Source organism: Ipomoea nil, unplaced genomic scaffold (genome assembly GCF_001879475.1).
Source record: "Ipomoea nil cultivar Tokyo-kokei standard unplaced genomic scaffold, Asagao_1.1 scaffold2036, whole genome shotgun sequence".
Classification (NCBI taxonomy): Eukaryota; Viridiplantae; Streptophyta; class Magnoliopsida; order Solanales; family Convolvulaceae; genus Ipomoea; species Ipomoea nil.
This window is the reverse complement of record NW_017618464.1, coordinates 6,949,364-6,975,639: the sequence shown is the minus strand read 5'-3', so window position 1 is coordinate 6,975,639 and position 26,276 is coordinate 6,949,364. Positions and strand designations below refer to the sequence as shown.

The window sequence follows — 26,276 nt, the reverse complement described above, 5'->3', positions numbered from 1 at the left end:
GAGTAAGAGGAGTTAAATTATGCAAGGGGACCAGGCGAGGTCGTTCGTAGTCTCGGCCCTTCCCTGCGGTCGGGTGGTTCGAGAGTGGTGCCTGGCTGGGCGGACCAGCTTTCCCAGGTTTCCCGTTTTTCCTGTCGTCCTCCTCATCTTTCTTTTTCCTGTCGACATCCTCTGCCTCGGCATAGCGGCTAGCCGTCCTCATCAAATCTTCGTAAGAACGGGGGTGGTGGGCGTTCAGCTGCTTGTGGAAATACCCTGATCTTAAGGCATGGATAAATATTGGGATCGCCGCCTTGGAGTCGAAGTCGTAGACATTATTGACTTCCTTTTTCCATTTGATCAGGAAGTTTTTTAGGCTCTCGCCTCTATCTTGCTTCACTACACAGAGGTGAGAGAAGGGTTTCTTACGCTGTATGCTACCGGAGAAGTATGTTAGGAAGCTCTTGGACAACTCCCCAAAGTTTTGGATCGACCCATCTGGGATGGTGTTGAACCAGTCTTGGGCCGCTCCATCCAGGGTGGACAAGAACGCTCGGCACATGATGGCGTCCCCTGCCCCGATCATTACCATAGCAGCCTTGTACCTCGTCATGTGGACACGTGGATCAGTGGCCCCTGTGTACTCCTTGATAGCGGGCAACCTAAAGTCCCTCGGCAAAGGTACGTCCATGATGCTTGGGGAGAATGGTGCTGTCATCCGTACCTCGGGTTCCGGCGACTGCTCCCGTGCCTCCACCCTTCTTGCTAACTCCTCGATTCTTCTCTGCAGCCTCTCGACTAGGGCCGACTCGTCAGGGTGCCGGCGCGGGGCCGGCTGCCGCTCCTCCATGTGTCGTCGTGGAGCTAGTTCATCAACGCGTCGCTTTCCCGCCGAGTGCCGTCGCGGAGCCGGCTCTTCGACGCGTCGCTCCTCCAAGTGTCGACATAAGGCCGACTCATCAACGTGTTGGCGTGGGGTCGGCTCCCGAGACTCGCCCACCTCCTCTGTGGGTGATCTCTCGGCTTCTCTGTTTTCGTGTTGGCGAGGACCTCTGGTAGAGGATCCCTCGGCCCGTGATCCTAATCTTTGCCGCACGGGCGCCCTTTGTCCCAGTCGTTCTGGTGCAGATTGGGAAGGGCCTGGTTGTCGTCTGGCCGGTGCACTTCTTTGGGTCTCCACCCTTATTTCCTGGGGCCGCGGCGGGGGCACTTGACCTTGCAGTCCCACCGCCACCTGATTTAGCGCCGCCGTCACTGCTTGCTGAATGACATCGGCAGTCTCCTGGAGGTTCATGACTTGGTTCGCCCCTCCATTGTGGGGTTGGTCTCGGAGGTCTCCTCCATTGTTGAGTTGGTCTCGAAGGTCTCCTCCATTGTTGAGTTGATCTCGAAGGTCCCCGGGCCTCCCGTTGTTGAGATGTTCTCGGAGGTTCCCTCCGCGATTGTTGGTGAGTAGGTCACGGAGGTCACCTGAGGCGTTGCCATTGTTCACGTTGCGAGAACCGTGGGAGCTGCGGGACGCCATTCTTTCAAGCTTGCTGTTGAAAGAGAAAAAGAGTTGTGTTGTAGCTTGCTTGAGTATTGGACTCAGGCTCTCAATGAAAGCACCAATGACGGTAATAATGTTACCGGAAATATAATATAAGAGTAACGAATAAGAGAGTAACAATAGTTATATTGCCTTTGTCTCAGTATAGAAAGTACAGTGTGTCCTGCTCAGCTGAGGGAAGTTCTATTTATGCTAGGTCCTAACGGTAACAACATGAAGAGACATCCTTGGGGAATGACGGTAATAATATGAAGAGTCATGAATGAGGCGTTGAGGCTTTAACTCTCTCTCATCAATGGTGGCATCAATGGTGGCTTCAATGACATTAGATGTGACACCTGTTGGAATTCTAACCATTGGAGCATCCATGCAGTGTCGGGTCAACTATGGTGCCGGGTCAGATGCACACTTATGATTCGGGTCGGGTGCTAGCCCTATTATCCTGTCACTTATTATCTGCGATGGTGGCAGTGGGCACGTAGCAGCAGCTCTTTTTCCATATTTGATCGACAAGCCTCCCCCACAATCCACGTAGCTTTTGCAGATGATTTGACGTCCCAAATCTTCAACTCGGGACACATGTCAACCTGCTTCACTGTCCACTAAACAGATTCTCCGGATAAATACCAATTTTATGTTCAACTGTATCTTTTTCGGCTGCTTCAACTCTTTCAATTCCTTTTGTGATGTTGAGAGAAACTCAGTAAGTATTATATGAGCATGTGTATTGAATAATTTTTTTTATATAAATAATCTAGTTAATAAAAGATTGTAATGAGTAAGTTAGTTTAGGTTATTATTTATTAATTAGCTCAAACTAAAAAGTTAATTATTTTTTTTAGAGTTAATTTTTAAAATGGTTCTCTAACTATGATCATTTCGATTTTTAATTTCTCTAAAATGGTATGACTTTTGAATTTGAAGTTAAAATGATCATTTGTTAGCTTTGGCGTTAAGTTGGTATTAAAATGAAGAGTAAAACTGGAAGTTTAGATTTATCTTTCATTTTAACACCAAAACAAACGGAGGACCATTTTGACCTAAAATTCAAAAATCGAAAGATTACTTTGGAGAAATTAAAAGTCAATAGATCAATTTAAGAAAAGATCATAGTCGGAAGATTATTTTGAAAATTAATTATTTCTTTTAAATATTATTAAAAAGAGCTTATAGCTTATAACGGGTGAAGGGTCAATTCGGCCAATTGAATAAAAATCGTTGGATAGAGGCTTGCACCTTATCTCTCCAAAATATAGCGACAATAATGAAATAAAATTGTACATATGAATTATAACTTTTGACATAGTAATAAGCATTTGATCTAACAAGTAATATCACAATCAAGTGAGGTTGAAAGTACATGAAAGAAGAATTGTTAGGCGAGAGTGAGTGAAAGCTTAAATTCAACAATAAATCACTAGAGAGCTATAATTTTTGACGTAATAATAAATACTTGATCCTGATATTAACTAACTTGGTTAATGTTGTTCCTTCGAAATATGGTGTGGGTCAAAATGGGATTTGGCAAGAGTTGAGGGAGTGGATGAAGTGTGAGGATGAGAACTACAAATGGCAACATTCAAGCAAACGGTCCATTCCACATTTCTTTTCCTCATTTAGCCATCTGCTTCACCATCACCGCCCTCAATCTTTCCCTGCGCCCCCACAACCTTAAATACCACCCTCCACGAAACCACCACAGTAACTATACTACTATACATAAACCCCCAAACTCCCCTCCCCTGCAAATACCATACATATATATATATATATCCTTTCCTTAGAAACCGAGACTTTTCCTTTCAAGGTTGATGCCTAGGAAACTTGCAGGTTTCGCACCAACCCATTTCAAGAAACCCGAAACCACGTAAAGGGTCCGGTTTGTATTGCCCAAAAATGGAAGTACAGGTACAGCATATGATATCCGATGGGGAAGCCATTGCCGTGAAAGAAGAGCCGATGGTTTTTCTGGTTGAAGATGACGCTTTTGGCATTCCCGGCGTGATCGGCGGCGGCGGAGATGGAGAGATGATGGGTTCGGTTCCTCGGCCGTTGGAAGGGCTGAGGGAGATCGGGCCGCCGCCGTTCTTGAAGAAGACGTATGACATGGTGGACGATCCCAACACTGACCCTGTTATATCATGGACTCCTACTAAGGCTAGCTTCGTTGTCTGGGACCCTCACAGGCTATCCACTGATGTCCTCCCTAAATACTTCAAGCACAACAACTTCTCCAGCTTCATTCGCCAGCTCAACACATATGTAAGCAATTTGATACCTCGAATTTTGTATTTGAACTAATAATCTCAATGATGTTGCATTTCAAACAATGCTCTGATATCAATTTGTTCTGGTTAAGCTGGTTATTGTGGCAGTTCAATTTGGGATTTCTTTGTACGTGATTGGGGTTTTTTGTTGTTAAATTGGTTTAGCGGTTCAGGAAAATTGATTCAGATAGATGGGAATTTGCGAATGAAGGGTTCCAGAAAGGGAAGAGGCATTTGCTGAAGAGCATCAAGAGGAGGAAGCATCATCATCATCATCATCACCCCCAGGAGGCAGGAATGGGGAATAAGTGGGTGGATTCCTGCAACGAGGCGCAGGCGGAGCTTTGCAAGCTCAGGAACGATCAGAATCTGTTGAAAATGGAGATCATGAGGCTGAAGCAGCAGCAGGAGACCACCGACAATCATCTCGCCATGGTTAGGGAGAGACTGGAGAGCACGGAGACCAGGCACAAGTATATTGTGTTCTTCGTGGTAAAGGCGTTCAGGAATCCCTTCTTTATCCAGCACTTGACCGAGAAGATGAGGCAGAGAACCGCCCTGAACGGCGGCGGCGCCAGGGTTGCGAAGAAGAGGAGATTGGTTGCGCCGGAGACTATCACCAATGCCGCCGCCGCGGATGCGAAGAATCTCAAGGGCCAGGAAGAGCTGGTGATGCTTCACTCAGAAATCCAGACGCTCTTCTCTTCCGATGATTCCAGCAGCCCCGTCCAGGATCAGAAGGTCAAGACTCCTCCGGTGGCCGCCAGCCCGGAGATGAACTCCGAGAACTTCATCTTGTGGGAGAAGCTTGTGGAGGACGACATGATTTACGAGAACGAAACGGAAGCAGACACCGCCAAACACCAATCCGCCATTGTTCACGAGCTCGAGGATTTGATTGCCCGGCCTCCTGAATGGGGATACTGAACACCAGTATGAACTCTTTTAATTTTAATTTTTTTTTTTATTCCCTTCATCAGGCTATTTTAATTGGGATTAGAACTTATAATCTTCGACTGGTTTCTCTAATTGAGCTAATAATTGTCTTAATGTTTTTGTGCAGAACTGAGAATAATTGACTTCAGAGAAGAAAATCTGCAGACACATGCAGCCTGGGCTGCAACAAATGTTTATTACGTTTTTCTTGTTGTGTAGTTTGTATCCACCATGTAAATATTTAGGGTGGATAGAAGAATATATATATAAATATTAGTTTGGTAGGTTTGTTGTTGTTGGTATACACAGATCGAGCATCTACCCTTAGATTATAGCATGTATACTAAAGTTTCTCTTTCTGCTTTGCTGCTATGTAAGATACAAGTTTAAGGTTTTCCAGCACCCATGGATCACACATCCTGGCTGCTTTACAATGTTTGCTAGTCTTTAGTATCAAATACTGTAAGAATTTTGTAAATGCTAAAATCTTGTATGCTTAGGGATGTGCATTACAAATTTCTAATATTTATTTATTTTCTAAGATTTTTAATTCTACTTTAAATTAGTGCCCGTCTTAGCCAGTCTCATCCCGCCATTTGGCGGACGGATTGATTTTGAATATTTTTATGACACATATTTTGTGTGGATCATATTTTGTATATTGTAAAATATTGTACATTCAATACAAAAATAATGTACATTGTCTTCAGGAGATGTACATTATTTTTGTACTGAGTATACATTATATTGTATAATATGCTTACTATATAAAAATAATATACATTTAGAGTATTAAAAATGTACTTTTTGTTATGATTCACATAACAGTGTACCATATAATTTGCTGCTTAAAGGGTAGTTTTAATTATTTCATAAAACTGATCTTGAATGATAGGATACTTCAATTATGATGACATGACTTAAAGTTTAGTGCTACCCAAGTTTTGATTAGGGAAATTGTGTGATGGCAAATTGGTGAAGTGTGGTTTAGTCATCACACTAGAACGTTCATGCAAAAGACAACTGCATAATTGGGCGGATTAGAACCACAAATCCTTTCGCAATATAATGATAATGATGTCTTTAAATGGTGGGCGGAGCTATGAGTTTTAGCTTAAAATGTGACTAAGTTGGGTAAACGAACCCAAAATCGTTACTAAAAAGACATTGGTTTTGATCAATCCATTTGAAAATATAGTTGAAACTTAAAAACTTAAAAGGTTATGTTTAATTACGTTTCAAATATTATCTATAAGTTGAAAGTTGTAAGTTTTTAATTTACTCCATATAACTTGAGACTCATCATTCAAACTATGTTTCATAACATTTGAAAATAGAGTTTTTTTTTTTCTCACTTTTAGTTTCATGGCTATTGAATCATTTTCATAATTGATTAATGACTATTTGGTCATCCACAACTTAATTTACAGTCAATAGTGACCAATTTTTTTAGTTGAACAATGTTATATATAAAAAAATGACAGCATTGTCATTCAAAATAAATCATCTGACTATTATGCACTTGTATTCAATAACATAGAGATACAAATTACAAATTTGATCATTGGTGATCAGGAATTAGGTTAGAGGACCGCTTATTATGTAAGTTAAACACGCTTAACCACGCACATATATATCATTGTAATAAAGTTAGTATTACTCAAACCAAAAAAAAAAAAAAAAAAAAAAAGAGAAAAACTCCAGAAAGAGAACGACGTCGCATAACGAATCGTGCCTTTACGGTTCCGGTTTGTCCATTTTCAGAACTGGAATCGGCGGTTCGAACCAGAACCGGAACCTGGTCACCTCTACCTCAGTCATCGCTCTGGTTGAAACAATCAAGAACCTGGTTGGCTTGCTGCGCTCACTTTCACACTGAAGCTCGGTGATGGTGATGGACTGTAGGGACTGGGACGAAGACTCCTACAAAGAGTCCATTATACGGGAGAGAGAAACCCAATGCAGAACCGTATTCCGAACCGCTTTCGCCCCGAACCCGAATGCCAACTCCACGCCCGACATCCTCTTTGCCGCGACGAGCGACGGCTCCGTCTCCTCATACTCCATCTCTTCCCTCCTGGTGACCAATAAATTTACCTAATTCATTAATCGCAACGTCATTATTATTCCTTTTTCTTTTCGATTTAAGTTATATACTTCTTTTTTTAAAAAAATTAATTTTGGTCTGTTTTTTCCTGTGTTAGGGTTTCAATTATGAAAATGTCGGAGCTCGGAAGTAAGTTTATGCATGTAATTGCTTTTAATTTTTTTTTTTAATTTTTTTTTCGGCTGATTATGAATATGGTGATTTTGGCATAGGTTGTTAGCGCCACTTGCAGAACCTAATTGGTGGGTTAAAGGACATGAGGGGCCTGCCTATGATGTTAGTTTTTACGGCAATGGCGAAGATTCAATATTGTTAAGGTAATGGCCAAAGCTCACATTTTTGGTATTATTGAGCTCCAATTTTAAATGCACATCTTTGGCAAGAATTGCCTTTTAGCCTTAGTTTTCTAGAGTAGCTTTATCTCAATTATAGTAATGTTTGAAGCATTCCAGGCACTTTAAAATGCATATGGGTTTTATAATGCGCTGTATGAGAATACATATCTGTGATTGAAGTGTTAATCATTATGATACATGGACACGTACATGTTTTATGCTAGTAAAAAGGAGATGATTGTCTCATTTAACATGTTCTTCCTGGTCCCTCTAAACTTTCTGTGGTTTCTGGCATGTCTTGCAATACTTCCAATTTCCATAAATATTATGCAGTTGTGGTGATGATGGTCGAATTCGGGGATGGAAATTGGAAGAAATTTCTGAATCAAGCAAATATACTCAAGGTAAATTGACTTTTAGGGTGTTATATTTATCTATTTTTTGAACTTTTATAGCTAGTTATCCTCCATTCTTTCCTAAGATCTGATTATTAGAACTGGTACTTGACTTGGTGAAGCAAAGCCAGTACTTGTGAGCTGTTGGTATGTACTTGGTTGGTACATCAAACGCAAAACTCTCTAACGTTTTGATTATTTTTTGCAGGAGGCAATTCAATGCCAGTACTTGATTTGGTGAATCCTCAACATAGGTTAGTTACTCTAAAACTTGAAAGCCATATATTTTAAGCAATATATAAGAATACTGATTTCCGACCATTATGGCATCTGTATATTATTTCACTTTTGCACGTACCAATGCACACACCCACTGCATATGTGCTTTTCTTGACCCTAGTATGTAACTATAAGTTCAAATGCTCATTATCTATGGCTGCATTCCTGCAAGTTTCTTTGGTGAAATTATCTGCCTTTGTTTGTGCTTTTATCTTTTCCTCTTATCTCAGAGGTCCATGGGGTGCACTTTCTCCAATCCCAGAGAACAATGCTATTGCTGTTAATGCTCAGGTTTGTAGTCCTTCTATTATAAATTTCTGAACACTTGAGTCCAGGTTGGTTCTGTGAAACAAGTAGTTCTATGTTCAACAATGACATGGCCGTGTCATCCTTATGGCATTTGTTTTGAAGGGCTTCTTAGCCTCTACTGCAAAGTGTAAGGACTTATTTTCTTGCTAGAACATAATCAGTTATTGTAAGAGTGACTTGACTTCTCGTGTATGGAATGCCACAGCCATGTGTTAAGCATTTAAACATTTAATAGGTTGATAACCCTATGAGTTATTCTCCAGTAACTGATTTGTCCATGTTTGTCTCTCCTTATTCAGAGTGGATCCATATTTGCTGCTGCTGGTGATTCATGTGCATATTGCTGGGACGTGGTATGTATCTGCTCAAGGTGACTGGCAAACTGTATATGTTTTATACAAATGTTTATAGTCTCAGTAATTTTTGGATGGCCTATGCAATCTCTTATTTATTTATTTATTATTATTTTGTATTTCTTCCCTTCCGTACCCTTCCCCTATGTTTTCTCCTCTTATATATTCTTACCATTCTGATTTATTATGACTCCCAGGAGAAAAGTGAAATTAAAATGGTCTTCAAGGGGCATTCAGACTATCTCCATTGTATTGTTGCACGCAATTCTCATGATCAGGTGACTGGCAAACTGTATAGGTTTTCTTTATTGGGACTGTGTTTGACATACCAACAATGCACTTAGCTTAGTAGTTTATAATTTGACACACTATCAATTTTTTTTATTTTTTTTTCAGATAATAACTGGTTCAGAAGATGGAACAGCACGAATATGGGGTAAACCTTTTGCGTCATAAGTTCATAACTTAATTGCAGCATAGACAGGCTGACATGCTGTTAAGACTATTATTATTTCTCCTCTGATATGTGTAACTGCATGTACTTTCTGACCATAGATTGCAAAAGTGGAAAGTGTGTACAAATAATTGATCAAGGGAAGGATAAGAAGTTGAAAGGATCTTTTCCATACATTAGTTGTATTGCTCTAGATGCAAGTGAGAGCTGGCTGGTAAGACTTTCTATTCTTAACTTTTTTGTTTGTGCAGTGGTAACTTCCGTCAATAATGACAAACCATGATTTCTCCGACTTTAATAGGCTTGTGGAAGTGGACGGTCTTTATCACTCTGGAACCTTCCTGCCGGTGATTGCATATCAAGGATCGCAACATGTTCTGCTACTCAGGACGTTTTATTTGATGACCATCAAGTTAGTATACTCAATTTTGTATTTGTTGAAGAGCTACTGCAAATGGATCTTTGTTCTCCCTTTCATCAAGTTAGCATGCACTTATTATTAGTTGTCTAGATGTTCTCTTTTGCTGAAGGATTTGATTATTTCTCAGATTTTGGCGGTAGGATCAGAACCTATACTCAGCCGGTTCAATATGAGTGGGGAGATTATTTCGCAGATTCATTGTGCTCCTGAGTCCGCATTTTCTATTTCATTACATCCTTCTGGGGTAAATTTTTAGTACCTTCATAATAATTTCTTGACATTATGATGCTCACCCCTTAGGCCTCGTCATATAATCAATCATTCTTGAGAAGCATAAGAAGCTCCTCCACTAATTGTTACTCGCTTAATCACACGAACCCTTTCTTCATCACTTTCAGGTTACAGCTGTGGCTGGATACGGAGCATTAGTAGACGTCATTTCACAGTATGGAAGCCATTTATGCACATTCCGGTGCAAGGGCTTGTCGATGGATCAATGAGAAGCCAGATTCCTCGTGGACGTAGTTGGAGGTTCGTCCTTTCATTGTCCGTAAAATCCCCGTTTCTGCTGACATGGCACTGCTTATGTGGCGTCCAGATCATGGTTTTGACACTGTCATGGGGTCTGTTAAAATATGTTTGGCTTTGCCCACAACCAAGCCTGGTGGGATCCCTTCCCTCCGGCACCGGATTGTGACCCAAATTTGATCGTTAATCTGGTCGGAAAGAAAGCGTGTAGAGTCTTTCCAGTCAATTCCTTAAGGATCTGGGATTTGTTATAGTTTTTTTTTTTTTTTTTTTTTGAAAACAAAAGTTGTAGCCTAAATCCTTTGATGCTTTATTTGGGAACTTTCTTTTGCGTCGCGTACGAATGAAAGTACATTCTCACATCGCTTTCACAACAACCTTAACCAGAAGGCTGGTATGCGACATAACATACGTGATGTTTTTTTTTTTTTTTTTTTTTTTTTGTTGTTGTCCAAAGGTATCTTTCGCCGATAGTTAAAGACTAATCCCCCGTCCCTATTGTCGTGATGTTATATGTACTAATCTGGTAACTTTTTAACAGAATACAAAAATAATCCAGCCAAATAGTAATTATCAATTTATAACATACCACAATATTTATAAAATAATAAAATATTATTAATAAAATATTAACCTATTAAAACAAGAATTTTAACTAATAGAACACTAACAAGTAGATGCTCTTATTAGAGGAGTGAGCATTAAAAATTTAAAATAATAATTAATAATTGCCACCCAACTTAAGTAATTTGGTGGAGCATTAAAAAGCTATTTGTCTTAAATGATTATCGTATATCGATGCTAATTGTCCGTTTTCTTATTAATTGTAAAGCTTTTATATTGAAAGATGACGTTGCATTAATAACAAGTATTTTCAAGTTATTCACAATAAGATAATAACAATTCATCATTGCATGAAATAGAAAGTTATGAACTCTCATGGTAGTAGCATAGTAGTAAAATAATAAGATATTAGTTCAATCTTGTGAGTCGAGTTGAATACGGCGGCAAAGGTTGCGACTCATTAAGTGTGGATAAATCGTGTCTGTTCATTATGGTATTTTTGACAATTTATAATTGAAGTTGGAGTTTTTCTCAAACTTGTTTAACTATACCTAAACCAAGCTCAGTCTTGGAACATTTGGTGAGGATGAAAAGACCCACCTCATTTCCATCCCCGATTTCAAATTTGACTTAATTTAACTATGGATCATACTATACACCTCTAATTTTATCACTCACAACTAACACTTTATGATGTGACAAAATCATAGACATTAGAGAATAACTCCAACCATGTTCGTTAGGTTGTTGACTTGGTAACCACAAACTTACAAGTTCGAATCCCAACGTGAGCTTCCAATTGACATTCTCTATGAATAATCTATACTGGTCACATATTTACGTTCTTGTGCTCTTTTGTAGGCTAAGATCACAAGGTAGAATTTATTAAAAAAAATGTGAACCTAATAGCCTAATACCTAGAAATTTTTTGTGCTCAATTCTCAAAGCCAAGAATCAAACCCTTAACCTTTACTTAAGGATGAATAAGTCTCTTCTACTCAACCACACATTTCAGATTCTAATACCTAGAATTTTGTAACATCATAAAGTCGTTTAACATTTTCCATTAAATATATATTACTAATATTGATACTAGTTCAAATGCGGACCGTACTTTCCGTGTAAATTTACCATTAGATATGTAAAATGCACCTCAATAAAATACACAATACACTACAAACGCACCTCAATAAAATACACAATACACCACAAACCAAAAAATATACTGCATTGCACTATATTTAATTGTAATTATACTATCTATACGGTGGCCCAAATAACACTATTCGCACGGAAACCTGAACTTACTAATATTAGTAATTTAGTATATTACTACATATTAAGAAGCGGCAAAATACTTGGCCTAGTCCTAGAAGTATGAGATGTCTATGTGACTTGGTTTACAGTGCACCTACCTGCCTGTCACAAACTTCCAAATTCCTTCCATCTTCAAACTTCCAAATTCCTACCTCCACCGCGCTTGCCGTCACTACGTAGCGTAATCTCTTCTCTTCTCTTCTCTGTGTGTGTATATATATAATATTCGCGGCGTATCTTTCCTTTTCCAGAAGTGGAGAAACGAAAATTGAGAGAAATTCAGGAATTCAGCTTTCGAATTCAGGTCTCTTCTTCTATTTTTCTCTATTTCTTTGTTGCATGGAAGTAATTTGAGTTTCTGTTTCTGTTTCTCGGGAATTCTCTCACTGTCTGTGGGGTTTCTGTTTTGTTCAGGACTTTAGCAAGTGGTGCTGGTGCTTTTTTTTAAACTCTGTATTGAGGTGGCGATGGCGATCAATGAGTCCCCGCTGGAGAGTGCCGGAGCAGGGCAGGGAAGTGGCGGTGCGGTTGGGGATAGTGGTAGTGAGAGTAGCAATGTCAGGAACTCTGATTTAATTCAGAAGCTGCGGAGGAGACGGGGGTTGGAGGCGGCGGAGGATGCGGTTGTAGTGGACGCCGACTCGAAGTCGGCGGAGGGTGGACTCAATGCTGAGGAGGATAAGAGTGAGATCAGAAGCGTCGGTGGAGGAATGGAGTCGGTGGGTGAATCGGGGAACGAATTCAGTGACAGGAACGGGAAGGGAGATGGGAATGATCAAAATGGTGGTAATGGCGGTGGGAGCAGAGAAGCAGATGATGGAACGTCGTTTAAGTTTTCGTATAGGGCGTCATCACCTGCTCACCGCCGAATTAAGGAGAGTCCTCTAAGCTCCGACGCCATTTTCAGACAGGTATACATTCTTCAACTAGCTATATGGACCTCTATAATTTTTTTTTTTCCCCTTTCCTGAACATGTGTGCAAATACCATGAGTTCTATTGTGTATTGGTTCTACAAAATATTTCTTCAATTTGAACTCTTTTACTTATGTATTCGTTCTGCAAAATATTTCTTCAATTTGGACTCTTTTACTGTAGTTGGACCTTAAAATTCCTGGCTTTTACCACATAGGGAAAAAGAAATAAAGATTGGAGCTTGAGCTTTAATGAATTATTCCCTGTAGTTTAAGTTAGTGGTCTTAGCCTGTCAACTTTCAATAGGAGATTTTGTGAAGTCTTTGGTGGTTATTTTAGCTTGCCTTTTTCTTTCTTTCAGTTAGTTGTCTTAGCTTTCCAGTTAGCTTTCAGTAGGAGATTTTGTGAAGTTTTTGGTGGTTATTTTAGCTTACCTTTTCTTTCTTTGAGTTAGTGGTCTTAGCCAGTCAGCTTTCAGTGGGAGGTTTTGCGAAGTTTTTGGTGGTTATTTTAGCTTGCCGTTTCTTTCTTTAGTTAAGTGTCTGTATGCATAAGTTAAATTTCTTACCAGGGTTCCAGAGAGAAAAAGGGCAAACATGTGAAGCTTAGGTCCTCTGAGATTGAAACTGCAATGTAATTAAGCAAGTGTAGTGGCTCAAGTGATGTTTTAGTGCATGGTCAAGTTGGGTGAGAAATTTTCTTTTTGGAAAGAATTGTAGGGACTTGATGGTGTTGCATGCTAGGGTTGCTTAATTTCTTACTTGGACAGACTAGAATGCACTATCTTGCTATGTAATACCCGCATGTAATTCATAAGAATGAAAAAAATTATTATTACTGGTTGAGGAAAAAGCACATGATATTTGTGATCTTGATTTACTCATTTACCATAAATGTCCTTAAAAAAAGTTAACGTACTTTAAATTATGCGATCTTTAGTGCAACATCATAAATTTGTTGTCTTTCTGGGCACGTACAACACACCACTTTGTATTACGTGATTTGTCCATTAAGTGACCCTGAGTAACTAAAACCAATTGAATGTAAGTTAAAAGGGCCAGAAGGACAAACTCAAGCATAAAGTCAAAGATTGAGATTCTGCACTATTGTCTGACTTCTTTTGACTCAACTCCATGTAGTGTTTGCTCACTTGTTAATGATTCTTTTGACTCAAATTCCATGAATTTCACCTATTCCCAAGCCACTTAAGATACTGGTTAAAAAAAATGAAGGCACTTTATGACAGGATGATCTTACGAGTCTGACATGAGCCAAGGAGTCAGTGGCCAAGTTGAGTTTAATCCTGTGTGAATGATAGTCTCCCTGTAAACAGAAATGTTCTCAGGAACAGTACAAGATAGACTTCTGCAAACCCATTGTATTGTGAAGGAGGGCATGTTAACTTTGGGTGTAAACATATGTGGTCAATTGGAATTGATAGAAGTCACTATCTCTGATATTTTGGTTGCTTGTGTACAAAATCATCCCCAAAATGCTTTTCAATAGAATAATCTAAACTAATAGGTCTTTATTTGTGCGTTATGGAATTGCATTTTACATTGCTCCAAGTACATTTGTAATTTTAACAACTGTTTGCAACTTATAACAGAGCCATGCAGGTCTATTCAATCTCTGTATAGTTGTGCTTGTTGCTGTAAACAGCAGGCTGATTATTGAAAATCTGATGAAGGTTTGTTTCTTTTTATGATCTTTCTTTTTTGATTTGTATATGTAAACATCATAAATGTAATTCCAAATACAACATCCTCATGAAACTTAATTTTTCCATTTCACATATAAATTAACTACTTCAGTTTTATCACAGCAATATTAGATATAATCTTTGAGAAACTTTACATACTTGACTGGCTGATGACAAACTTATAACTACTATTGCAGTATGGGCTGTTAATTAGGATGGGCTTTTGGTTTAGTTCGAAATCCTTAATGGATTGGCCAGTTCTAATGTGCTGGTAATTTATCTAAAACCTTCTGCTTGGAGTTCTTACTGTGTTTCTAGCATGCTTTTCTGATCTCTATGGCTTATGTTCGAGTTGCAGCCTCACTCTGCCAATTTTTCCAATCGCTGCTTTTCTTGTTGAGAAGCTTGCCCAGAAGAAGCACATAAGTGACCCAGTAAGTTAGATCTTTTTCCTTATGGAATTCTTATGCATTGTTCATATGTAGTGAGGAGGTGACCTGTTGATGCTTAAAAGTACATAATTATTGAAAACCTTGTGTAATATTTTCTTGTTCTAATACCACTGTAATGTTGCAGGTTGCAGTCGCTTTACACATGATGATTACAACTGCTACCATTGTCTATCCAATTCTTGTCATTCTATGGTTTGTTTTCTACTTGTGAAGTTCTAATCTCTACCTCTAGGATGGGACATTAGTGATATTTCTTTGCTCATGTCACTGTAAAGTTGAGGTTTCATTGAGCTATAGAGTTACTTTTGGAATATGATGAGTTTCTTCATTTTGGAATTGTCCAGGTGCGATCCTCCAATTATATCAGGTGTCATGTTGATGCTTTTTGCTTGCACCATGTTGTTAAAACTGATTTCTTATGCTCATACAAACTATGATATGAGAGCACTGTCAAAGTCCCATCATAAGGTAATGCGTGAACTCTCCTTTCCAGCTAATTATATATCATGGTAGTTTGCATTTAATGTCCATCGATCTTCCTTTTTGGCGAGGCTGGAATGCTTCAGTTACATAATGCGTCATATTTTTTTGGATCAATATAACTGTTGATTTTTGTTCACTGGGCGTAATGTTGTGGCAAGGCATTCAGAAATGTACTCAAAATCATTCTATATATAATTAAGCATGTTCCGCAGTTCATTCCACTTATTCAGTATGATTTTGGAAAGTTTTATCAGCACTTACCTTTTAAGCTTTCGTACTTTTTTAGGGTGAATTGAACATGGATTATACTTATGAGGTTAGCTTCAAGAGCTTATTATACTTCATGGCTGCTCCAACATTATGTTATCAGGTGAGACCACAATAGTGTTGCATCTATATCTTTTCTGGACATTCATTTTCCTTGTTCTTGTTTGAGATTTTCTGATCTACTGTTTCCATATCGGTGTATTGTTATTTGCAGCTGAGCTATCCCCGCAATGCATGCATTCGTAAGCGTTGGGTGGCAAGTCTCCTAGTCAAGTTTATAATATTTTCGGGTTTGATGGGATTTATCATAGAACAGGTGATTTTCTCATTCTCAATTACCCTTCAAGAATGATATTTTGTCCTACTAAAGAGTTTTGCTGATTTTTATTTTTTTTTGGTCATCATGTGCAGTATATCAACCCAATTGTGCGAAATTCACAACACCCTTTGAAAGGAGACCTTTTATATGCCATAGAGAGGGTCTTGAAGCTTTCAGTTCCTAACTTGTACGTCTGGCTCTGCATGTTCTACTGCTACTTTCATCTTTGGTATGACCTATTCTTGGTAGCATATAACGATCCTTTGTTTTTCGTGTGATCTTTCGATGTTTGTTGTCACCTCATGCAAAAATTTATTCATAAATCATGAAACTGTTATAGGATAGCACTAGCTTTAGGAAATTTATGCTTCTACTTCTACTGTGTTATTCATCTTTATGATCGAATTAATCTGATCATCTTACACATGCATGCAACTATGATGCAGGCTAAATATAGTTGCAGAACTACTGCGTTTTGGTGATCGTGAATTTTACAAAGATTGGTGGAATGCCAGAACTATTGATGAGGTGAGTCTTGCATGTACACTTTCATCTTATGTATTTCATAGTTGTCGTTTCACAAGTGGTTAGAAGCCTGATCGATTATTTTATTTTATTGCACTCCCTTGGCTGCCGTAATCAGTACTGGAGAATGTGGAATATGGTACGTTTTCTTTTTGCATAAAATTTATTTCCTACATATTTTTCTACAACTAAATTGGAATCACCTTGCTTAGTCCAATAAATTGATTTGCAAGTGATTTTCTTTCTTACTTTCGGGCTCTAAAACATTTGCTTTTGATGAGAATCGCAACGTGCCTCCATCTGACACTAACAAAGGGATCAGAGAGCTAGCTTGTACTAAGTTGTTCGGTTCATTATTAATTTGAGTATCTTTCGATTTTGATGATGGCAGCCTGTTCATAAGTGGATGGTTCGACATGTATATTTTCCTTGCTTAAGAATTGGCATACCAAAGGTAAATCTTTTTTTCTTTGTTTTTGGGCAGAGGTTTTAAACTTTTTCTTGTTTCTAACATCCATAGGTGAGATTATTCATCCATTCTATTCCGGTTTTAAATACAATTCCGATTCACAATTCAGGTTTAATATTCACTTAATTCTTTGGTGCAACCTTCGTGCAGGGAGTGGCAATTTTGATCGTGTTTTTCATATCTGCTGCTTTCCATGAGGTATGATGCTTCCTCTTTGCATATCTCAACTTCTGAGTCAATTTAATTGGCGTTAACGTGACATAGAAATGTTTGTTTACCTGCAGCTCTGTATTGCGGTTCCATGTCATATGTTCAAATGTTGGGCATTCATCGGAATCATGTTTCAGGTGTGTCTTTCAGTATTACAAAATCACTCTTACCATTAAAACATCATATTGTGCCAGTGTGATAAATTGTGATATCTTCTGCTCTTCAGGTTCCCTTAGTCATACTCACGAATTTGCTCCAAAACAAATTCAGAAGCCCAATGGTATGTATTTTCAACCGAGATTTTCTAACCCTTTTTTTGAACTTTTCATAGCATAAATACACAATTCATCATATGATAGCATAAATATTTGCCAATAGCCAGTACGACGATGTTCAATCTTTGTGCAACTGTCGTGCACATATACCCAACTCATTATAACTTTTTTTTTTTTCTTAAAATGCAAAGGGAAGTATGGAATTAGGTGTATACTCTTGTGCACAATAATAAATTATAAATTATAAATTATTTGTTGAATTCTTGAAAAGTATATATAAGAGAAGGTGATTAAATTGATAGTGTATGTATATGTCAGGTGGGGAATATGATATTCTGGTGCATCTTTAGCATATTCGGTCAGCCCATGTGTGTGCTTCTGTATTACCATGACATGATGAACCCAAGGCAAAATGACTGACAGGTTTTAGGCCTCTCTTTTCTCTTTTGTAAAAACAAAGAAAAAAAAAATTGTATTTTTTTGCCCTGTGTATTATGCTAAGTAGCATATATATCCGGGGTTTGTGTTTTATAATAGTTCTATCGTCTATATATCTTTGCACAATGTGTATGTGCGGGTTCTGTGCAGTCTCTGAGTTTAGAGTTTAGTATATAATGTAATAGACAATGAAATATGTTTCTTAACTTGGTTACTTGATTGTCAAATCAAGTAATTTTTTAATTGTATAGTTAGTTAAGCATGATGCATCAAGTCAAAAAGAGTTTGCATGACCTTTCAAATCTTCAAATTTTACTCTTATATGTGGCGGACACTGATAATTTATAGAGGGCGGACACTGATAATTTATATTTGGGTGGGAATAAAAGTGGAAGTAGAAAATCAGAGTAGTATTTTCCAGTCAAAAAATATGTTACTCCTAGAGCACGCCCAGCAATACTCGAAGGAAACTGCAGGCAAGTTATCAACAACGAAACTCTAAAGAATGTATTATATGCACTACATTTGACATTCAACTGAAAACTAAGAACGTTACTATAGAAATTAAAAGAATAAGGGGACAAGGGGCAAGCATGATCATAGCATAACAAAACCCAAATTTACAGCATCAGTACTCTGACAGATGTAGATTTTCATTAAAAGGGCATGCTAATATATATATATATATATATATATATATATAGAGCCATACCGCAATTATCAGCCTGTATGCACTAGCACAATCTCTATCTATTTATTGCGCTATGGATCCTCGCCAGCACATATGTCAACCTCTAGTTTCTTGGTGCACACTCAAATTTCAAGACATCAACTCCGGGAATCAGATATAGGCAGGTAGAGATGTCCAGCACGAGTCAAAGATTTACAAGAATGTGAATGTTGTATATGCATTCAATGGTTAGTTGCCTTCTCTTTATCATCAAAGCGCAGGGTTTCTATTCCCCTCAGAGCGGACTCATAGTTCTTCATACCTGAAATGTTTCTGACAGAAGTCTGTTTGGGGTCAGAGGAGCCACCAAGTGGAGAGCTTCTTTGTCCACTTGACAATTTCAGTATGGTCCCTGGATTTGTGTCTGGGGTTCGAGGGCGTGCAGGGTCAGAATCATTTCCAATAGTCAACGTTTCGCGGCTACCGGAGACTGCAGCTCGCCTCATCGATCCACTTGATCTTCCCATGAATGTGGAACTCGATAGCTGCAAGGTTCATTCAATTAATTGCAACTTTAGACATAATTCTAACCAAATGCCAAAAACTGAAATTTTTTTGTCTAAAATTCTGTGTTCGAGAAGTTGAGAAAAAACAATCCTTATATAAGTACCAACAAATAGAATGGAACCAACATTTTTTTTTATTAAAGGGTAAAAATACCATAGGCAAGAGTTATTCTGCCACAGAAAAGTTATACTGATCACAGTTTAGATAGGCTATGGAACGGTTGGGTATATCAAGGCATTGTGTTAAAGATGCATGTCATCTAAGTAACCTTTGCTTTTCAATTATATTATGCATCAACTTACCATAGCATCTTTGTTTGCAAAGTCAATTCCAATGGGATTCTTCTGCTTAGATAAACTTCCTGCATTTACAAGTGCCCCAGAATTCCTTCGGGAGGGATCGGCTAATTGTCTTGTTTCTTCCTCACCTGCAAAAATTAAGAGGACTAAATATCTTAGAGAGTTTAAACATGTAGAGGATAGTTATAAATGTAGAGAACAAGAATATTTCACCTTGCAAGTAGTTGCAGAGTGAATTTATAAGTTCAAACTAACGAGTACACACAGAGAGGGTATATGATAGTAAGTTACCAGACTGGCGTTCAACATTGGGGATCACAGGAGGCATCCCTGAGCTGGTTCCAGCACCAGGACCCTAACACACAAGCAACAATATTTAGATAAGAAATGCATATCATAAATTTCAACCACATAATCCTTACTACTTACAAGTGGTCGGGAGGGAGGAGTTGCAATCTGTGATTGCTGATACTTCAATATAGTCCAATCAAAAACATAGTCAAATTGAAATCCTGCAGATGCAAAATTAAAATTAATCATATTGATTCTATTTTCATTTAATTTCTCTGTTAATTAGACAATGCATGATACTAAGATCATAGTCTTCAGCTAATCTCATTTACCTTCACGGATAAAGAGATCGCGGAAAATTCTCTTCAGATAAGCGTAATCGGGTTTGTCATCAAAGCGAAGTGAACGACAGTAATGGAAATATGAAGCAAATTCTGAAGGATAGCCACGGCATAAGACCTGCAAAAGATAATAAGCACTCATGCATTCTCAAAAGTCAAAACCAAGCAAACATGACATATAAAAGTCAAGTTAGCTTGTACATTACCTCAATAGATGTTGAAACCTTCTTTTCACTGATTCTCTCATACTTCTGTTTCTTGGTTCCTGCTTTTAGTCCCTGCCAAGGAAGACTGCAAAAAAATAGAAGTTAAAAGAGAAGATGCTAACAAAAGAAGACAAGGCAGAAATGGAGTATACAGCAATTATCACCTTCCTCTTAGGAAGTACATTAGAACGTATCCAAGAGATTCCAAATCATCCCTCCTGCTTTGTTCTATAGTGTAAATAATAATACAGGTTAGTGATAAGAAGCAATAGCAAGAAGATAACAACAAATTCAACACAAGCAGCTCACTTACCAATACCAAGGTGAGTGTTCATGCTTGCATATCTAGCAGTTCCTGTCAAATTTTTGTTTTCTCTGCATCATTCAACACTCATTATTACATCAAAATATCCCAACATCAGAATGTAAGATCAGTATAAGCAGTACTACCAGAGGATTAATGATTTAAGAGAAGTGTGTCTATAATCAAGGAGCAAGGAAATCACAAACTCAATAAATCTCTAAAATACCAACATATATGCTAACTTTCAGCATGCAGTCCAGAAGATAGGGAAAATGCAATCTAAATCACTCTAAGAAAAGACTTGTGCATGTGCATATATCTTGGCAAATTGCAATTATGGTTTTATACATCATTATTGCATATTGTCCAATCACAGTATAAAACTACAAAAGAATATGAGCCAAACTCCGTGTATTTTGATAATATCAACAGCTGAAAGGAAGAGAACAGATTAGCAAACATGTTAAAGACTTTCCTGAAACTATATTAAGGAAAGTAAAGGAAAGAAAATTACAGCCCATCACACCCTTAAACAAAATCTACAAATAAGAAAATCCTACCCTTTCTTCTAAAAAACCTAACCACATTCCTTAACAACAAATGTTCCATGCAAGTCATCATAGTGTAAATGACTAAATGTGCAACTTCACTTTATGTTAAAAAAAGTTAAAATTAAAAAGAGAACACAGAGAAGATCCTTCAGCAACAAATGTTCTACACAAGGCATTGTGCAAATGTGCAACTTCATTTTTATGTTTAAAAAAAAAATTGCAGCAGATCTTCAAGACTTCAACGATGCTCAGTCATAATATTGTAGAAAACTCTTTGCATATAAAGGGAAAGTGGTACTTAAACAGTTGTCCAGAAACAGCAATCTCAGACAATAAAAAAGTTAATCCAGCTAATTTGAGAAGACATTTTAAGTAGCTGGCTAACAGCAGTTAGTAAGGAGTACTGCCTACTACTCCTATAGCAATATGATGTACAGATCTGCACATACACACACACACACACACACACACACACATGAACCTGAATAAAGCAGTTAATAGTCACTCTACCTGTAAGGAATGTGTTGGTGAGTAGAAGTATCTCGGTACTTCTTAGCCAGACCAAAGTCAATTATGTAGACCTGTTTTTTTAGTAAAAATAGATGTAATGTATAAAAAAGTCTAAGCACACACACACATATACAAACCCCTGCACAAAAATACTTGAAATAGTAGGTAACCACAGAATAACAATCGGAATACCTGATTTGCACGTCTTCCCAAGCCCATAAGAAAATTGTCTGGTTTGATATCTCGATGCAAAAAGGATTTAGTGTGTACAAATTCAACACGATTTATCTGTGGTAAAGAAAAGAACATCATATCAAAGAGTTTGAAGTTTAATTAAGTCTGCAAAACATAAGATAAACTAAGAAATAAGATTAACCATTTGATCTGCGAGCATTAGAACTGTCTTCAAAGAAAGTTTCCTACTGCAGAAGTTAAAAAGATCTTCAAGACTCGGTCCAAGTAAATCCATGACCAGAACATTGAAGTCTCCTTCCACACCAAACCATCTCACATTTGGTACACCAGCTACAACATTAGAACAATCACATCAGAACTCCAATTTTATCAACTAACTTAAAATGACTTAAAAGAAAACAAACTACTGATTTCATTACTTCCTCCTTGTAGAATTCTGTATAATTTTGACTCGTACAGCAATTGAGGATGTTTTGTCTTGACATTTTCCTACAATATAAAAAAATAATATCAATTTTGCAGTGTGGTTACAGAAGGTACAGCTACTATGAGGTATAAAAAAAGGTATTGGGTCAAGCAATCAACAAAGCTTTCATTTTTCTGACATTCAGAGAACAGGATTATTTCCAATTTTGGCAAGTGTTGATAATGGGACAATTTGAGAACAATGATCTGCTCAGGGGAACACACATCACACATCAGTATCAAGTAATGACCGAATACATCCACAGACTGGAAAGGTTTTCAATATGTGTTGAGATACATCAAATTGAAAGTAATCCAATTTCATAAACAGTACATATAGTAGGGCAATTTTTATGCAACTGTAACAGCTCAGCGAAAGAGTGAAACAGATATAAGCTGAAAATTGACATTACACTACTGTAATACATGCAATTTCATAACAAGTCTCAAACTCTCCCCTTTCCATTAAGGGCGGGCCACAAGGGAACAGCTTCTCAAATGTAATTATCCAAAGTGTAGCAGCAGAGAATGTGATCTTTCTGAATTAAAGTGTGTGAAAAGTTAGAAGGTTGACATATTAACTTGGTATCACTTCCAGTAAACTTGTATTCCAATACCAGCTTAAATGCTTCAATCAAGAACTTAGAACGCAGATTAAAGCACGAAACACAACTATACTTCAGTAAAACCCACCTCTTTTAAGTAATCAAAAGCCTGAAATCAAGTATATACTGTTACAAACATTTTTCAGATTCAGCACTAGTACAACTAGCTCTGTTATAGAAAACTTCCAAGTCAACCCCTCACCAAGCTTCATTTCCAGTTCACTAGATCAACAACAATAAATTACTTGACTAAGCTTCTAAGGAAATCAACTCACAAGCTTAATTGCCAGTTCCTCATTAGTTTGTATATTAGTACCTGCATCAATGAACCCAAAAAACAACAATTAATGACTTCATCAACTCATTTTACCAAACACACCGAAAATATACACCCAACATTAAATTAAGAGCAGCAAATTATTCAAGAATGCAGAAATACAAACCGAGGTAGATCTCTCCAAACGATCCGCTGCCGATTTTGCGTCCGAGTCGATACTTGTTACCAACACGAGGCTCCATTCACTGAAGAAGACTAAGCTATGTACAGTAGAAGTACCAAAAAAAAAAAAAAAAAAAAAAAAACCCAAAAAATGAATGTTTTCTACAAGGAGATCTAGAATAGAGTGAAATTGTGTGTGTTTTTTTTGTTCTCCTCGCCCTGTCTGTCTACAATCTATCTATCTATCTGCACAAAGGTAGGGTTAGGTTGAAGCAGGTGGGAAGAAGAGAGAGAAAATGAATTGCGTAAAACTTTCTCTCTCTATATTTATAGCGTCTCTACATATTATGCTTTCCTGTTCCCTCTCTGTGTATATTTAACGACCTCGTCGCCACGTTTCGGTCCAAGGAAGCTGAAAACCAGAGGGGGACTGTGTAGTCCGTGTATGGGGGCTTGACTTCACGCGTATACCCCGCGCGTGACGCTTGCTTCTCCTGCGGCACCCGGTTCCCTCCACGTGACCTTCATGGACCGCTGCCGGAGGAAATTCACACCACGTGCACCATTTTCGCATTTCACCAATTCTCTTTTCTTTTTCTTATTTTCTTATGAATTAAGAATAGTGTTAATAGAGTATTCAAAAAAAAGAATAGTGTTGTCACGTTTTCAAAAAAGAATAGTGTTGTCACTTGTGATCGATCTAATCTTTATTAAATTTAAACCCAATATATTTAGCATGGAATACTATCAATTTAAATATCTGACTAACTTAATCATAACAATCACAATAATTATTTGGATGTGTCTGATTTTTTTTTCTAAGAACATCTCCATTAGTTTGATTTTTACACAGATTTTTAAGTGTCAATTAGAATAGAAGAGTGAAAGAAAAAATAAAGAAAAATAAAATAATAATTAATTAGCGATCACTCTCAACGTACCCAGTAGACACGTGTAGTACGCACGCCTTCTGGATGGTGTGCGTTATATATATATATATATATATATATATATATACACACACACACACACACACATTTTGCATGCTGCCCACAATAGGAGACAAAAATCGATCTTTCCTACAACTCTTTTTTTTTTCTCTTTCATATGCATCTCTCTTCCAGATAAGTTTAAGCTTCCTCAAAAACTTCTTAAAATTTACTATTATAAATGTCCTAATAAAAAGAAAGAAGGGGAAAAGGGGACAAAATGGACAAAAAAAAAGAAAAAAAGAGAAGTGTCAAATAGGCCCATATACTATTTTGAAGTGTTCAATTCACCCCACCATCTAAAATATATGCTAATCAGGCACACTTACCTTCCAAATTTGTTCGATTAGAATTTTTTGCAGGTTACCATTCGGTTGCCAATCCAACTAGTTGACGTGGAAAATATATTTAATGACATGGAAAAAAAAATAAAAATAATATGCTAAACAGGGAATCAAAGTGTTGACCCAGCAGCACTGCGCTGAGATCCGACATCATCACCATGAACGTCAAGGCTATCTAGCCGAGCAAAAGTGGTCTCACTGGCTGGAGTCGCCATGGCAGCCTCACTTCGGCTTTACGGCGACCCAACACTGCCTCTGGTGGACACAGATTGAGCCGAAAACATGGTGCCCCATGACCTGGTGACACCGTTGTTGCTTCCAATCGACGGGTTTTTCTCCCCATCTTCCCGGTTATTCACCATCCCCGCAAAAAATTCATCAAAAAGCCTTCTCAATTTTCAGTGCCTCACTGTCTCCCAGCTTGAATTAAGCCATAAACTCACAACACCAATGCAAAAATCCCAGCTAAAATCAACAGATTTCTCGAATTTTGAGACACTCCCAGATTATTTATATAAAAAAAAACAGAAATATTCCCATATTTCAACGAAAATTGGGGAGATGTCAATTAAAAGAGTAGGGGTTGTGGAAATACGCAGGATTTACTGGCACGGAAAATTCCTTCACCAGCAGTGTTCGCGTCGAAATCGAGCTCTGCGGCGGCAGACATGGAGCTGACAGCGCGGGTTGAGCCGTTGAGGGTACGCCAGAACTTCGCCGTACTGCGGCGACGACGGATGGTAAGGGTAGTAGAATTGCACCGAAGCTAAAGGGTAAGTGTACGGATTCCTCGGGAAGAATTCTTGAGCTCTGGGATTTTGCCAATCGTTTTTCATTCCTAATTCAGATTTTGCTCTGGGAAGAATTCTTGAGCTCAGGTTAGGGAAAAAGGAAGTGTTTAATTCGTAATTCAGATTTTGCCACTAGTTTTATTTTTTTTATTTTTTTGTTTTTATGCCACGTAAACAATGCCACCTAAGCATAACCGGGCCATGTTATCGCAAACGGGTGAGTAACCTGCAAAAAAATTTAATCGAACAAATTTGGAAGGTAAGTGTGGCTGATTAGCATATATTTTAGATGGTGGGGTGAATTGAACACTTCAAAATAGTAGATGGACCTATTTGACACTTCTCCCAAAAAAAAAAAATCTTATTAAAAGAACCCAGTTGGGCGTTGTTGGTGAGCATAACTCATGTTGACAAATCAACTCATTTTCTATAACTTAATTTTTTTTCTTCTTTTCTCTTCCCTCCACCCGAAAGAAATAAACCAATACCAAAATTCTTATTAAAGTTGCTTTTACCATTATTGCTATGTTATTAGAGAACGTAAATCATAAAATATATAAATAATAAACGTACAATCTAATTATCAGTAGAGATATAATCCAACTTTCAAATATCAATTTAGTAAATTTCAACATCACCCATAAAAAGAGATTAATTATGTATTAGCTTAGTGTTTGACTCATTAAAAAATAATCAAATTGAAAAGAATATTAGAATACCTTTGACATCATCCTCTCAATAAATTAATGAAGACTGGCCTTTCTATCCCTAGGTTTTCTGGAAATAATTGACTTTTTCTTGATACAATTGCAGCCACAATTGAATATTTAACACATCAGTCAATCTTATTGAAACTTGAATG

The 26,276-nt window shown here is 37.8% G+C and overlaps 4 protein-coding genes across 8 annotated transcripts; 3 read left to right on the top strand and 1 right to left on the bottom strand.

Moving 5' to 3' along the window:
• The first annotated feature begins 3,133 nt into the window (after positions 1-3,133).
• LOC109148040 (heat stress transcription factor A-7a-like) lies at positions 3,134-5,237 on the top strand. The gene is made up of 3 exons (XM_019295768.1): positions 3,134-3,790; positions 3,961-4,728; positions 4,859-5,237. The coding sequence occupies exons 1-2, from the start codon at positions 3,425-3,427 to the stop codon at positions 4,720-4,722; spliced, it is 1,128 nt and encodes a 375-aa protein (XP_019151313.1). The 5' UTR covers positions 3,134-3,424; the 3' UTR covers positions 4,723-4,728; positions 4,859-5,237.
• A 1,216-nt stretch (positions 5,238-6,453) lies between these two features.
• Positions 6,454-10,269, top strand: LOC109148041 (THO complex subunit 6). Its single transcript, XM_019295769.1, has 14 exons — positions 6,454-6,470; positions 6,550-6,811; positions 6,936-6,967; positions 7,051-7,155; positions 7,507-7,577; positions 7,777-7,822; positions 8,078-8,138; positions 8,456-8,509; positions 8,707-8,787; positions 8,906-8,945; positions 9,065-9,177; positions 9,265-9,375; positions 9,512-9,628; positions 9,783-10,269. The coding sequence occupies exons 2-14, from the start codon at positions 6,620-6,622 to the stop codon at positions 9,882-9,884; spliced, it is 1,125 nt and encodes a 374-aa protein (XP_019151314.1). The 5' UTR covers positions 6,454-6,470; positions 6,550-6,619; the 3' UTR covers positions 9,885-10,269.
• A 1,590-nt stretch (positions 10,270-11,859) lies between these two features.
• Positions 11,860-18,092, top strand: LOC109148038 (diacylglycerol O-acyltransferase 1-like). Of its 4 annotated transcripts, none has more exons than XM_019295764.1 (18): positions 11,860-11,969; positions 12,045-12,097; positions 12,208-12,704; positions 14,317-14,397; positions 14,607-14,680; positions 14,768-14,843; positions 14,986-15,053; positions 15,206-15,329; positions 15,631-15,714; positions 15,826-15,927; positions 16,023-16,159; positions 16,377-16,458; positions 16,574-16,594; positions 16,847-16,909; positions 17,075-17,122; positions 17,209-17,271; positions 17,361-17,414; positions 17,728-18,092. In XM_019295764.1, exons 3-18 carry the CDS (start codon positions 12,261-12,263, stop codon positions 17,827-17,829), a joined length of 1,623 nt encoding a protein of 540 aa, XP_019151309.1. In that variant the 5' UTR covers positions 11,860-11,969; positions 12,045-12,097; positions 12,208-12,260; the 3' UTR covers positions 17,830-18,092. The 4 variants fall into 4 exon arrangements, with proteins under 4 accessions (XP_019151309.1, XP_019151308.1, XP_019151307.1 ...); XM_019295763.1 differs by having other exon boundaries at positions 11,860-11,974; XM_019295762.1 differs by having other exon boundaries at positions 12,045-12,704.
• Positions 18,093-18,328: 236 nt separating this feature from the next.
• Positions 18,329-23,666, bottom strand: LOC109148039 (casein kinase 1-like protein 2). Of its 2 annotated transcripts, XM_019295765.1 has the most exons (14): positions 23,295-23,665; positions 23,127-23,167; positions 22,201-22,270; positions 21,963-22,111; positions 21,779-21,874; positions 21,587-21,657; positions 20,535-20,596; positions 20,386-20,449; positions 20,222-20,306; positions 20,007-20,133; positions 19,813-19,895; positions 19,675-19,738; positions 19,387-19,511; positions 18,329-19,062 (listed from the first exon to the last, which is right to left on the bottom strand). In XM_019295765.1, the coding sequence occupies exons 1-14, from the start codon at positions 23,368-23,370 to the stop codon at positions 18,760-18,762; spliced, it is 1,416 nt and encodes a 471-aa protein (XP_019151310.1). In that variant the 5' UTR covers positions 23,371-23,665; the 3' UTR covers positions 18,329-18,759. The 2 variants fall into 2 exon arrangements, with proteins under 2 accessions (XP_019151310.1, XP_019151311.1); XM_019295766.1 differs by lacking the exons at positions 20,386-20,449; positions 20,535-20,596 and having other exon boundaries at positions 23,295-23,666.
• Between the last annotated feature and the right edge of the window lie 2,610 nt (positions 23,667-26,276).